At 37.6% G+C, this 15,483-nt stretch overlaps 1 protein-coding gene across 1 annotated transcript; it reads right to left on the reverse strand.

The window, feature by feature from the left end:
- Positions 1 to 13,505: 13,505 nt before the first annotated feature.
- On the reverse strand, positions 13,506 to 15,240 carry LOC149230092 (uncharacterized). The gene is made up of 2 exons (XM_089378843.1): positions 15,010 to 15,240; positions 13,506 to 14,444 (listed from the first exon to the last, which is right to left on the reverse strand). The coding sequence occupies exon 2, from the start codon at positions 14,440 to 14,442 to the stop codon at positions 13,999 to 14,001; it is 444 nt and encodes a 147-aa protein (XP_089234969.1). The 5' UTR covers positions 14,443 to 14,444; positions 15,010 to 15,240; the 3' UTR covers positions 13,506 to 13,998.
- Between the last annotated feature and the right edge of the window lie 243 nt (positions 15,241 to 15,483).

The raw sequence follows: 15,483 nt of genomic DNA on the forward strand, positions 1-15,483 counted from the left end.
AAGTGTTGTCCTCAACGCTTGAGCAGTTCTGGATACTTCTGCATAAAATTCTCATCCTCCCATGTGGAATCTTCAGCGGATAAGTTCTTCCACTTGATAAGATACTCTGAAATTGATCGATTTCGTAGCTGTCGAGTTCTTGTTTCTGTGACTGCTTCCGGTTCCAATATAATTTTTCCTTCCTCGTCAAGTTCTGGCAATATTGTTTGAACTGGGAGCTTGTCGCCTATAACCTTCTTTAAACATGAAACATGGAAAACTGGGTGCAATCGAGAAGCTGCAGGAAGCTCCAATTTGTATGCCATAGTACCAATCTTTTCCAACACCTTGTACGGACCATAATACTTTGGTGATAATTTATTATCCTTCTTAGCTTGCTTTAGGGACATTTGCTTATATGGTTGTAGCCGTAGGAATACCCAATCACCTACATCAAAACTTCTTTCACTGCGATGTTGATCTGCCTGTTGTTTCATTCTATTTTGTGCCAACACGAGGTTATCCTTTAAGAGTTGGAGGACTTGTTGTTGATGTTCGATGTGATGTTCCACTGCCTGAACCTTAGAATTTTCTCTTAAATATGATGTGATTGATGGTGGTTGATACCCATAAAGTGCCATAAATGGGGTCATTTTTGTTGCTGTATGGAAGGAAGTGTTATACCACCATTCAGCCAGAGGCAACCATTTGACCCATTGTGTCTGTTTATCAGATACAAAGCAACGAAGATATCCTTCCAAACATTTGTTTACTATCTCAGTTTGCCCATCAGATTGAGGATGATAAGATGAGCTATGAGCTAACTGAGTACCAAGACAAGAAAATAATTCTGTCCAAAAATTTCCAGTGAAAATGGGATCTCTGTCACTTACAATAATCTTTGGGTTTCCATGTAGCTTTTGAACTGTTTCCATAAATGCAGTAGAAACTGTACTGGCTTTAAATGGATGTGATAATGCACAAAAGTGTGCATACTTGGTAAGTCTGTCAACTACCACCATGATGACACTCTTTCCCTCAGACTTGGGTAAACCTGTGATAAAATCCATTGAAACCTCCTCCCAACGTTGGCTTGGAATGGATAAAGGTTGTAATAGACCCGGTGTCTTAATTGTTTCAACTTTATTTTGTTGGCAAACCAAACATTCCGCCACAAACTTTTGAATATCTGATTTAAGGCCATCCCAAAAAAATTCCTTCTTAACCCTGTGGTAAGTTTTTAAAAATCCTGAGTGCCCTCCTAAGGGAGAAGTGTGCAATTCCATAAGAATCTTTTGTTTTAGCTGGGAATTCTTACAGAGGTATAAGCGATCTTTGTACCATAACGAATCATTTTTCCAGCTAAATGTATCAGAAGTACTGGAATCTTGTTGTAGCTTTCGAATAAGTGCCCACACTTCTTCGTCATTCTTCCATTCCTCCTTTGCTTCGTTTATCCAATCTGGTTGGATAATAGAAATGGCACACAACAATGCTTCCACATCCTCATCCTTTCTTGAGAGTGCATCTGCCACCACATTTTGCTTCCCTTTTTTGTAGATGATTTCAAAGTCATAACCCAACATCTTTGTGACCCACTTTTGTTGCTCTTCAGAGGATAATCTTTGTTCTAAAAAGTATTTAAGGCTATCATGATCCGTTTTTACCTTGAAGTGTCTTCCCATTAGGTAGGGTCGCCATTTCTTAAGTGCATGGAGTATTGCCAACATTTCCTTCTCATAAATAGCTTTGCTTAAAAACTTTCCCTTGATTGGACGACTTTCAAAAGCAATGGGTCTTTCATCTTGCATTAGAACAGCACCAATTCCATTTCCTGAAGCATCACATTCCACAATAAAGGTTTTTGTGAAGTCCGGTGTAGCTAAGACCGGTGCTTGGCACATTGCCTCTTTAAGATGTTCAAAGGCCTTTGTTGCTTCCGGAGTCCATGAAAATGAATCTTTCTTCAATAATGTTGTTAGAGGTGCTGCTATTCTCCCATAATTCTTAACAAACTTGCGATAATACCCTGTCAACCCAAGAAATCCTCGCAGATGCTTTATGGATGTGGGGATTTTCCATTCCTTAATGGCTTTAATTTTGCTAGGGTCTACCTTAACTCCTTCATGAGATACAATATGACCCAAATATTCCACCTCCTGGACTCCAAAGAAACATTTGGATCTTTTTGCATATAATTGTTTCTCCTCCAATAGTTGTAGCACCTTGTCAACATGTTCAACATGATCCTTCCAAGACTTGCTGTAGATTAGTATATCATCAAAAAATACTAACACAAATTTTCTAAGGAATGGTTTGAAAATTGAATTCATCAAACCTTGAAATGTTGAAGGTGCATTGGTAAGGCCAAAAGGCATGACCAAAAATTCATAATGACCCTCATGAGTTCTAAATGTCGTTTTCGGAATGTCTTCAATCTTCATTCTGATTTGATGATATCCCGAACGAAGATCCAACTTGGTGAAGTAAATTGATCCATGCAATTCATCCAGTAATTCATCAATGACAGGAATGGGGAACTTATCTTTAATAGTGAGCTTGTTGAGCTCCCTATAATCTGGACACATGCGCCATGATCCATCCTTCTTGTGCACCAATACTACTGGAGCTGAGAAAGAACTTTGACTCGGTTGAATTATACCAGCCTCTAGCATTTCTGCAACCATACGTTCAATTTCACTTTTTTGGACATATGGATATCTGTACGGCCTGATGTTTGGAGGAACACTTCCTGGAATCAGATGAATAGCATGATCATGATCACGCATAGGTGGGAGACCTTTGGGAGTCTCAAATACCTTGGAATGATTGTCCAGGACTTTTTGGAGATCTGGAGAAATAGATGATTCCAATGTGGAAACATCTAGCGAACATAATTGTGCAATTACACCTCTTTGCTCCTTTTTTAGAAGCTTTGTCATGCCATTAGAGCTGATTATCTTTCCTGGTTTCCCTGCAATACCCCTTAATTCAACTTCCTTTCCTTCCACAGAAAATTTGATGAAAAGTTCTTGAAAATTAAAAGCTATTGTACCCAAGGATTGTAGCCATTGGACTCCTAGTACAACATCAGCACCTCCCATTGGAATGGAAAGCATTGGGCTAGTCAATACATATTCTCCCATGGATAGCTTGATATTATGGCACTTTCCAGAACAATTTATTGTTCCTCCATTTGCAATCATCACTTGACACTCTGGTGCTGGATATAGGAAGCAATTCAATTCTTTTGCTACCCTACAATGAATAAAATTGTGGGTGCTTCCTGAATCAATCAACACTATTACCTTTTTCTTCTTGATTTGTCCTTCTATCTTGATGGTTTGAGGAGTGGTAATTCCCGCCAATGCATTACAAGATATGGTCGGATTTATTTGTTCTTCATCTAGGCTTTGTTCCTGGAATATATCCTCTTCTTTTGACCTTTCTTGCTCCTTTTCTTCTTCCTCTTCACAATCTATGTAGAATAATTTCTTCTCAGCACACTTATGACCCTTTGTGTATTTGCTATCACAATTGTAACAAAGCCCTTTTGCTCTTTTTTCTTCCAATTGTTGTGGTGTCAACCTTGTAGGTTGTGGAAGACTATGGGCAACAACACTTCCGTCTTTATAGTTGTGAATGGTATGCTTCCTAGTTGCCATAATTTTGCTTTCCATTTTTCTTGCTAACCTGAATGCCTTCTCTAATGAATCAGGTTCCCAAAGGCGCACATCATGTTGGATATTATCCTTTAAAGACCCTATGAACACATCAATCCTATGCTCCTCTGGAATATCTTTTACCCTTATGTTCAATTTTTGGAACTCCTCAATGTGCTCCATTATTGAACCCTTTTGTTTGAGACTTATCAATTGGCTAAAAAAAGTGTTGCTTTTTGTATCCTCATAATGTGCTATCAATTCTTCCGTAAAAATTGCCCAAGTGATAAATTGTTTACGAGAACAAAGCCATTGATACCATACAAACTGATTTGGTTCCAAATATAAAGTTGCCATACGTACCTTTTGTGTGTTTTGCACATTATTGAGATCGAAGAATTGCTCCATCTGTAATATCCATGTGGCGGGATCCTTGCCATCAAACTTCCTCATATCGATTTTTGGAACATGGTGAGTCTTCGATCCAACATTAGAGTCTATGGAATCATGATTAACATTTCTTTTGTTCTCATCATGAGTTTCCTTTACTACCTTTCACCATTAGTGACCATTTCTTGTAGCAACTTATTCATATTTATCTTCAATTCTTCCATCTTATCATCCATGCCATCAATTTTAGCTTCCATGCCATTCATCTTAGCTTCCATGCCCTTTATCTTAGATTCCACGCCATTTATCTTAGCATCTGTTAGCTTTTGTGAGCGTGACATTTGTTGCACTTGTTCTTGTAATTTTGATATATCATGTAGCATTTCTTCCTCTTCTTCATGAGTCATGCTAGAGCTTTCAGGTTCCTTACTAGGTGTTTGCATTTTCTTTCCTCGGGGCATCAGTTACCGATAATAATGCTTTACTATGCCCTTTGAATTCCTTCAAACCAAGCTTATGCAAAAATTAAAAAAAAACTACACACCTTTTTTTACTTTGTAGAAGCCTGATATTGAATCTGATGTATCTCTGTAATTTCGAATCATCCAGTTTTAAAATTGTGACCTGTAGTAGCCTTCTATGTCCTCTTTCCAATGCCACTAGTCTGATCCAAATTGGATTCTCCAAGAAAGAGTTATGCACAATCTCCCACAGTGACCTGATTATAGACTAGTTCAGTAGAGCGAACTTGTATGAAGTGCCACGTGTCACTGTTTCAACCTTTGACTCTGAAAAATATATAAAAGAAAACTACAGTCTGTCCTCTTTCTGTACCTTCTTACGAAATTTCAATCCGATGCTCAGAAAGAAAGTTATGACGATTTTCCCCAGGTCACCTGTTTTGAGTGTAATTCAGGAGTCTGCAAAAAGACCAACTTCCTCATATCATATCTCTGAAAATATCGCGCGAAAAGCTCTGAAATTCAGACCCAAGGTTCAGCGCGATTTCTTCTCAAATGGGTTTTTTTTGCGACTTCTGAAACGTCACAGAAAAAAAGTTATAGCGAAAATGCCATGATGACCTGTTTGGAGCAGCGAAACCCTAGAATCCAAAGCTCTGATACCAAATGTTATGAAACCAGCTCAAGAAAAGATAGAAAAGAGAGATCAACGCCTTAGAATTAAGCCTCTTCGAGGGGGCAACCTCCTTTACATTACATAAATGAACAATTCTTGGATGATACAAATGACAAAACCTCCTTTCTATATATAGGAGTCTAAGGAGTCACAATATAATCCAGCCGACCTAACAATAATAATATAAAGCCACAAAAATAACAATAGAGGGATTCTATGGGGCACATAAATAACAATATGGGGGTAATAGGGGCACAACAATATAAATAAGGGGTATAACTACAATAGTAATGGGGTAATTACTAGTATTATAGGGACCCAACAGTAGACATACCACACATAACTTGAGAAGTAGAAAATTTGTTACTTAACGGAGGTCGTGATGCAAGGGCTTGGATGATCAGTTCACACTGCCCTGTTATATTTGTGAGCTCAAAGATTGAAATGTTGGCACAATCTTTTTTCATGTCCTCAACAATATTATAATCAATATTATCATTCCTAACCAGATGTGTTGAAGCATCTGATGGTGTAGCTTTGTTTCAAACTTCGGAAGAGATGGAATTACTCTTATTGTTTGTGGAAGTGTTCTTAGGAGGAGGAGCACTTATAGACTTATTCTGCAAACTTTGAGTAGGATTAGTAGGCGTATAATCCTTCTCAACTATTGCCTTTTAAGCTCTTACTCAAAAATTGGTCCTTTGCTCCTCAAATTATATCGCGCAATTGTTTGTTGAGGAGGAGCTTCACTCACCAGTGGTTCATCAACACTTTGTTTATCTGTGTTATATATGATATTAAATGTATTATATGGATGCCAAACACATAAAAATTCCTCAGTCATGGTAGATTCATTTGCTTCTTCAATCTGCTCAGACTGCTCTTCTGCTAATAAAGTGTCTACAAAGTTGGTCATCATAGCATTCATGTTGTGGTTCCATTGGGGACATGTTTTCTCTGAATGCCTCTCCTGATGGAAAGTACAAAAGTTGTCCATGCCCAAACTTTCAACATTGAACACAACATTGGAACTCTGAGCAAATTTAGCCAGTTAACTATTGTTATTCTTCTTAAAGAAAGGCAGATTGAAATACTTATTGTTGGTAGTTGCCTCACTTGTCTTCCTCTTTAGTTCAAATACTTCATTGGTGAGCAACTTCAAAGATTTAGCCCAGTTTTCCATGTCAAAAAAATCTCTCTTTAGCTTTAGTAGAGGAGGCTTGAATTTTGTTATCAATGTTTTTGGAGTCTTTAGGACCTTCGTGATCATCTATGGTTGTAATAGAACGCAAGTATTTTTCAACAGTAATCACTTATGCAAAGTTCAAAGACAATGTATCCTTGGAATATCTTTTAACAAACACGAAAATAATAGTAGGCTAGGCAGTTGGGTAATAATCTTTAGTGATAGTATCATGCAGTTGAACATCTATAGGGATTTTATTCAACAAGCATGTAAACCTTTGATTAAAATCTTTCACTTTTTCTTTTTCCCCCATCTTAAGATTCGCAATTTCTTTGAGCAACATGGCGGGAGGTTTATCATCAGAAAATTTATCCAAAAACAACTTTTTGAACTCCCTCCAATTATGGATTGAATTAGGCGGAAGACTATGGTACCAGACCGATGCTCTACCTTCTAGAGTGTACGGAAAAAGTCTACAAGAAACATCATCAAAACGTACCTCAAGCATTTGCAAATGCATGTAGAAGTCATCAATATGGTCTTCAACTTTCGTCTTCTTATCAGGATCAAACTTTGAAAGAAACTTTTCTGGGTGTTTAGGCATGCGATGAAGATTTCTCGGAAGAGCAAGAGGCCCTTGGGCCATCCAATCTAATTGTTCATCAGCCATGCCCTCTTCTTCTTTCTCTTCTCCCTCTGAATCTAAAGAGTCTTCTCTTTCACCGTTCAAACCTTGATTATGGTCGGTATCTTCTTATCTCGGTCGTTCTTTGTCAGAAAATGGAAAATCCTCACCGTCTCCTTCCAAATCCCCCCCTTAATGGGTGGAAGATCCCCTTATTGATGTGTTCTTTTAGTAGAATCAACTAACTCTTCAAGGGTTGCAATAACCAAATCTTCCACTAAAGAAACGACAAGTCATTTCTTTCTTTATCGACTTATGGGAAGAATAACAGTGACAAAAAGTAAGCCAAGAGCTCTAGCAAACTGATGAGTAATAGGGCAGATTTTCAGAGTTGATCATAAGTGACTTCAAAACCCTGTTTTGACTTCGATGAGAGGATTCTCCTAGCTCAAGAATATGACTTGGAGTTGAACTCGAATCATTACTGCCTTGCACGGAAATTTCTTTATTTGGATGTGGTAAATTGTTGGCGATATAAAGATCACCCTCATTCTAGCGCCACAATGTTGACAGTGCTAGATCCTGCTAACATACAGGGGGTCTCCCCGATATGAAGTCTCAATTATACCTCACACTATTTGGTATAGGAGCCCCATCTGGAAATGTGGTCTGGTTGCCATATACTTAAAGATTTTCCTTGGCTGTAGTGTTTAGCATGAGAGAGAAACACACATGTACTTTCAAAAGAGCAAGTATAATTTGTGAAATGTTCAATAGTAATATGTATTCAAGTTCTTTCAATGGAAGGGAAGAGAAAGTGAGCCTTTAGGAGAAAATTATTAGTACTATTCTAATAAAGACGCATGCACATACATATGAAAGAATCATTGATTGTCTAGTGAAATAGTTAACATGGACATAACAATCATTAAAATAATTACAACACACATTCAACAATATGAGCACCAAAGCCAATTAGTTCAATTTTCTTAGTACATATGAACAAAGCACATACCGCAAACATATAAAGAATAGTCTTATTACATTCACGTTATATGCATGAAAGTGTGTTGGCTCAATGAGCTTCGAATATTAAGCGAAAGTTCCAAGATACATTCATACAATGAGACACCATTAGCTCCAATAGTGGAGCATTAAGCCACTATTTTCTCTCCAAAAGAACAATATTCCTCTCTAATGCCTAGGTGTAGAAGCCAAGGTGAAAAGTCTTTTGCTTGAGTAATGAAGCTTCTTTTATAACAAGAGGAATGACCTTTCATATTCCTCATGACTCTTGGACTTCTAATGTGACCTTTTGACTTCCATGAGACTTTTGGACTTTTCCTAATGACTCTTTTGTCCATATATGACTCTTGGACTTCCACATATTTACATTTACAATATTTTCCAAAATTACATCATCATGTGATGACAACATGACAAGTCATAGACATTGATGACTTGGACTCATAGTGACTTGTAACATGGAGTTCTTTGAGAAGTGACGACATTGCCACTATATCTTCAATACTTGTAACAGATCTTGCATTGTTGTTTCCTTCTACCCTCCAAAGGGTCTTGAGAAATCATGGAGTCTTCATGAGTCACTTTGATCATCTGGATCCATCATTCCTTCAATTGCCGCAACAAGGTTCCTTTGTGCCTTTTGTCTTCAAGATGCTTCCGTGGGAAGCCTTTCTTGACAAATCTCCTTACAGATATTTTCCATGCTTTACTGAACACCTACAAGTATAGATCACTCATGGCAAGCAAACATTAGCTCAAAAATCTCCTATTCTATCATGTTTCATGCAAATTTTCTGATTGTTGGGTCAACAGTGCGCAAAGCAGAGAGAGAGAGGCCTTATGGGCATAGAGCACACTTACGAGAGACAGAAGAGGGCTTCATTGCTCACAAAGACTGCGGCATGTGTAGCTCTGAAGGAGGAGGAGGCAAGGTGGGCATAGGTCGCAGTTGCAAGGGGCAGGACTATCCACTAAAATTGTCCCATGCACTAGGGAGGAAGGCTGGGGCCATAAGGATGGCATAACTAGGGGAGGCATCACTACCCACTAGAAGTGTGCAGTGTGCCATACTAGGAAACAAGGGCTTGACTAGCGTAGTGAGGGAGGACAAGCAACAAGGAGGAGGGTCTGCTAACTAGAATTGCACAGTGCGCAGAAGGGAGAGAGAGGGGGCTCCAGGTGGTGTGGGTCACAATTCTAGTTGACAAGGAGGGTCTCCACTAGACCTTAGAAGTGTGCATTGCATTCTTCCTAGCCTAGAGGGCAAGCTTGCAAAGTTAGAAAAATGACTAAGTAAAAAAGGGTGAAACATGTAAAAACACACTGAGTTAGGGGTATAATCAAGCATAACACATCTCAACTCATCAATAAAACTGAGACAGGAACCAAGACTGAGAAATATACACCAAAATTCCAGTTCACGAACAATATCCAAGTGCAACAAAGAAAGTATGTGCAGTTGCAACACATAAGTGTCATTTTGTGACTAGTTAGTGCACTATGACTCGAAAGTCCATTATTGCTTCTCTTAGTGATCCGACAACACTTAAGAAGGGACATGGACACTTGAAACATGTTTAAAAACATGAAACAACCCTTGACGACCAAAAGCGACACTTCACATAACAAAAGGTAGGCTCCAAAATTCAATATAACAAAATTTTGGAGGGTGTGGTAGCAGCGACAACACCACCAATTCCTTTAAGCCAAGGTAGTGTTTTAATCTATGTATTGATAATAAAGAGCATTCTTGGAAGATAAAATGTGGCTTTGCATCAATCTAATGTACTTTGGTAAATAAGATTAGGCTAGAGTTGCTCTTAATATCCTCTAATGAACTTGATGAGAAGAATAGTGAGACACCATAATTCCACTTTGTCATAGTTATAGCAGCCCTAAAATTCAATGTTTGACATCATGAGGTGAGGGGGTGAGGGATGACATGATTTGGGCCAAAAAGGGGGAATCACAAATTTAAAACTCTCCCACTCCACATGACAATCACAAATTCAAAGCTCTCCCACTCCATATGACATTCCATTTTCCTTCCTTCAACTATTTTGGTCATGTTATCTTTTAGGTCCTCATATTGGATTTTGGTGAAGCCTTCATCCATGTAAATCACTTTATAGAAAATAGGTATAGTTTTCCTATATTGTAAGATTTGTGTACTATCTTGGGTGTTTTTTGACTTCAAATTGAGGGAGTTGTGGGTAAACCATGACCTCTTTTTTTGGATTTTGTTTTGATTTAAGGCGTTCTGCAAAAATTCCTTCACAAATTCATGTGGGTTGTCTTGTGTCTTCAGGCCTTTAATCCTTAAATTTAAGGCCTTCGATTGCCTTTGTCTCTCTTCTTCAAAATTGGCATCGATCACTGCATTTACGATAGATTGTTTCTAGTTGTGATTACCTTTAACAATATAAAACCATGTGGTATCCACCAACTTGAACTTGGATACATGTTCTTTCTGCTTTTCTATGTTAACTAAGATTTTTTTGACCATGTGGTATCCACTAACTTGAGCTTGGATACAAGTTCTTTCTCATTTTCTATGCCATCTGATTTTCTATATTAACTAAGATGATTTTCTTTTTAGCAATCCACCAACTTGAGCTTGGATACAAGTTCTTTCTAATTTTCTATGCTAACTAAGATCTTCCCTTTTTTTAAGTTCAGTAGTTTGAGAACTGTCGTTTATGAATTGGAGATCAGAAATAAACAACTCTAGATTTGTAATGCTATTTATTTAGGGTTCAATTGTTTTTTTTTTTAACTTTGAGAATTTTTTTGGTAGGCATGTAATCTGTGTTTCCCAGGATTCAATTGCCATGTCCTATATAAATTGTTTTTTTTTACTATATAAATTGTCTTTTTTTTTACTTGGAGATTTTTTTGGGTAGGCATGTAAACTATGTTTCCCCGGATTCAATTGCCATGTCCTATTTGTTCACTATTCAAAGACAGATTTGAGAGGTTTCCTTCCCAAAAAAAACTAGTGTAGTTGAAGAGTCTTCAATTAGTTTATTTGAGTAGAGACCATCGTTGACAAATCTTGTCATTATTTCTTGACCAGTTTAAACTTGGCCTGTATTAACTCTTCCCTCTGTTCATGATTCCTTCCATAATCTTCAAAATAATTTCCCGCATGGTATCTCCAATGGTTGTCTTTCTAGCAGCGTTCTTCATTTTCAAAATTTTGTCAAACACATCCACAACCTGCTCTTCCTATCACAGATGCATATAAATATGCTTAATGTGCACTTTCCAGCATGGTATCTCCAATGGTTCTTTCTAGCAGCGTTCGTCATTTTCAAAATTTTGTCAAACACATCCATAACCTGCTCTTCCTATCACAGATGCATATAAATATGCTTAATGTGCACTCCTATTGTTTTTGGTTATTTTCAAAATAGATTCACACCTATTTATGTATGTCATTGTCATCAAAAGCTCTAGAAAAAGAATGTACCTGGTTTGTTAAAGAAGAAACATTCAGAAATTTCAGGACAGCTCTTTGAGCTTGAGTTGTCTTGGCATTGAAAATTGATAAGAGACTGCTTTTGGTGTAGGTATCATTTCAGCTATTCTAGCAGCAGGGCCTTTTTCACGAGAGGCAGGAAGCAATCCTTTTCAGGACAGCCCTCTGTTGCAGTGTCACAACTTTTTCTATTTAGTGGCAATGCAAAAAATTTAGCATGCCTATGTAGCCAATGTGCTAAACAGTGAACGCCTTTCATTATTCCCACATTCAATGGTTAAAGGCAATCCATTTAAATCTGCTGCAGTCCTAGAACTTGTGCAGTACTACTTCAAAGGAAAATCTAAGAATTACAAACTTCTTTAATGGCCAAAATAAATACATGTTCTAACACAAGAAAAAGCCAGGCAGGTCCAAATCTAAAAATTTGGGACTACCATATGCCAAAACAGCCCTCATCATGTAATCTCAGTCGGTCATAAAGAAAAAACATAAACAAAGGGCCCGTGCTTGATACATACAACTAACCTACGACCCAACCAGCTGCAGGGGAAGAGGCTGGTCATGGTCATCCGGGGCCTTGCTCCATCCAGTCATCAGCTGCAGGGGAAGAGGCTGGTCATGGTCATCTGGGGCCTTGCTCCATCCAGTCATTGAAGGGTCAACATCAATAAAAATCATAAAGTCACACCCATAAGTAAAATCTACCCAATTTGATCCACATGTAATGTAACAAGATTGAAAGAGAACTTCATAGTTACCCTTCTCTAGTTACCAGCAAGTGTCTTATACACAACATTTCATGTAGTTTTAACCTTCAGCTGTCTCTTGCAGCTATTTGGGGTGTATAAGCAGAAAGAATGATCTTTGAGCTATCTATGAGCATACCATCATCTTTCACACAACCAGTTGATTGGAATAAAGTATTATAAGAATTTGCATGTGCAATGATTTAAATAAGTTTTCTTTAATATTTCTAACGCTCATTCTTATTTTATGAAAATTGACATAAACTTCGAGAATGGCAAAAAAACACAAAACAATTCAACATTAGCTGAAATTACAATAACTGTGAACAACACAACATGAAATTGCAAATTATTATAATAATAATAATCCTGAAGGTACTTTAATTTATCCACAGCCATGAACTATTGAAGTTCTAGCTGAAATATTTTACCAGAAAAATACATTTAAAATGAATTTCACTAAAAACGAAGAAAAAACTGCTACAGGAAATCTCATTGAAACAAGAAGACTTGAAAACCCAATATCATTCTTTAAAACCCAATTGAGTATATAGTTGCTTCATATGATTATGTAAGGATTAGCTGCTAAAATACAATACAAAATGAGTAAATTTCACTTCTATCCAAATATCAACTCCGATATCGATACCGGTACCAACTATGATAACTTTTATGACATTGTCAAAGATAAAAACTGTTTTTGAGTTTAAGCACAATAACAGTTAAATAAATATTGAGAAAATGCAGAGCAATTCTCAATGAACCATGAAAATTCCAATATCATTCTTGAAAATCTATTGTAGCAGATATTTGCTTCAGATGTATATGTAAGGATTAGCTACTAGGATACAATTTAAACAGAGCCAATTTCACTTCTATTCAAGTAACAATTCCAAGCCAAAACTAAATATTAACGCTTTAATAGGCATTTTCAAGAAATTTCAATTGATAAACAACATAAGCAAAGGCATTTTAACAGAAATTTCAGTGCCCAGACCAGTATTCCAAATCCCCGATCACATGTTGCCATAATTATTTTTCGATAAACAACACAAACAAAGGCATTTTCAAAGAAATTTCTGTGCCTAGACCTGTGTTCCATAACCGCGAACACATGCTGCCATAAACATTTTTATTCTACGAAAAGAAGTCCTAGAAACAAGGTAGGTTTCAAAAGAAATTAAAAGATACACATTATTTTCAACAAAAGCAAAGGAATCCTAAATAATTCACAAAACAACCAAATTGTCCAGCTCATTCTTAAGAGAAATTAGTACTGAAAATATCTTTCAACAGTTTTTATTTACAGATCGTTTGCTAGAATACAGCAAAAGAGGCATCAACTTCAAGTCTATAAAACCCCAAATTTCTACCGACAACCTCTAACAAAACCCAATTCCAGTAACCTATGTCCCACCAATAAGTTATATCAACTTGTTGCTAACATAACTTCACATTACTTCTGTTATTGAATTTCTACGGAAAACCTCTAGCAAAACCCCAATTCCCGTTACCAATACATTATGCCAATAAGTTATATCAACTGGTTGCTAACATAACTTAGGTTTTTTAATTTGTGCCATCGTCAATGGAGATCAGTGTGGGGAAACTCCGGAGACGTATCTTTGCTTGAGGCAGCCAATTTCAATTTCGAAAAATAATCCATCATATCAGGAATCTGTATACGATTGAGAGAACCGTAACAGATTTGTTGACAAAAGAGAGATTTGTATTTTTCCGCCTCCATAATAGAACAACGGCCTCTACTCCTTGAACGAGTGATTCCTCCAAAACCCTACATAACTCTTACCCGTGACCTCCTCCCAAAATTCCTCATTGCTGATACAGCCGTGATCACTCGCCAAACCATTTCCATTCCTCGCGCTCAACATGTCAGCCTGTGACGAAGACACTGAAGATTCCAATTCGAAATCAGTTTCTTCCTTAAAAGTGCCCTTGTCGTGTGCTTGTTTGCTCTTCCTTTGTGGTTTTCTCTTCATTTTCTTCATCGCTTTCTTGAACATACCCGCGGGCAACTTCACCAAGGCGAGAACGGCCAGATTGACCAAAGCGCAGGGGCAACAACAAACGGCTGCGCATTCAGCAGTAGTACCGCCGGCCACCTCAACGAATCGCCCATGATCAGTCATCAGCAAAGGCTGATTACGGCCGTTCCCAGGCTTCCAACTCAAATCCTCTCGTAACATTACTGCCGCAAGAACGGAATAGGTCAATTTTCTTTGAAATTCAACCTAAAGCCTTCCTAAACCGTCAAATTTTAGTGCTCCAAAGGCAGATCACCGGTAAAATAAAAATAAAATTTGACACCGGAAGGCTGGAAAAATTTCCAAGGACACTACGAGACAAAGCGCTTTAAAGATTTGAACAGATTCACTTAACATGCCAAAATGTTATGAAGTTTTGAACAAAATTCGGAGAATCCGAAATAACTGAGTCAAATAAATATTTTGAACGGAAATTGCTGAACCTATGTGAAAATGCATGATATTTCGAACGGAAATTGCTGAATCTACGGTTAAAAGCAGATATTTGCATGGTTGAACGGCCAGAATATCTATACTCCGTTTAGTACTCATGAAAAAATTCCAGAATGCTTGATTTGGGAAATTACGAAAAAGATTTGAGCTAACTTACAAGATATTGTCATAAAACAAACAAATTTAGCCATAAAACAAACAAATTTAGCCAGACCGGCTAAAAAGAATCACCTGATCTTTGAAGCGAGAAAGAAAAGATAACATTACAAATCATACCTAATCAAACGAAGCCAGAATCGGAGACGAGAGAGCTCGATCTCCAGATAATTTCAAGCCGAATTAAGCAAATTGAGAGAGAAAAGAAACCCGGAAGGAAGAGCACAAGAATCAAGGACGAGCGGTTCGCATGCCTTGAAAGAAGAAGATTGGAGAAAATTCGCTTCACAAACGAAATGAACACGGGTCCGTGTGAGCACCACTTGAATCTTCCTTGTTTCGTTCTGCTATAGTGTCGTCAGGAATCGGCGATTCCGTCTGTCGACGGAAGCTTCCTCTAAAAGGTTCAAATGTGTGTCAGAAGTACTTGCTTTTCTGCTCTTGACAGAAAGATATTCTGACCCTCATTCTGATTTGGTGACCGATCTCCACTCGGTACACGAGCGGAACAAAACCCGTTGACTAACAACGGTCCCACTTGGTATTGTATTACTTGAAAAATTATCTATATTATATTCCTATTAAATATTAAAT

Source organism: Pinus tabuliformis, chromosome J (assembly GCF_031772625.1).
Source record: "Pinus tabuliformis cultivar Carrire ecotype Pingquan chromosome J, CPIR1, whole genome shotgun sequence".
NCBI lineage: Eukaryota > Viridiplantae > Streptophyta > Pinopsida > Pinales > Pinaceae > Pinus > Pinus tabuliformis.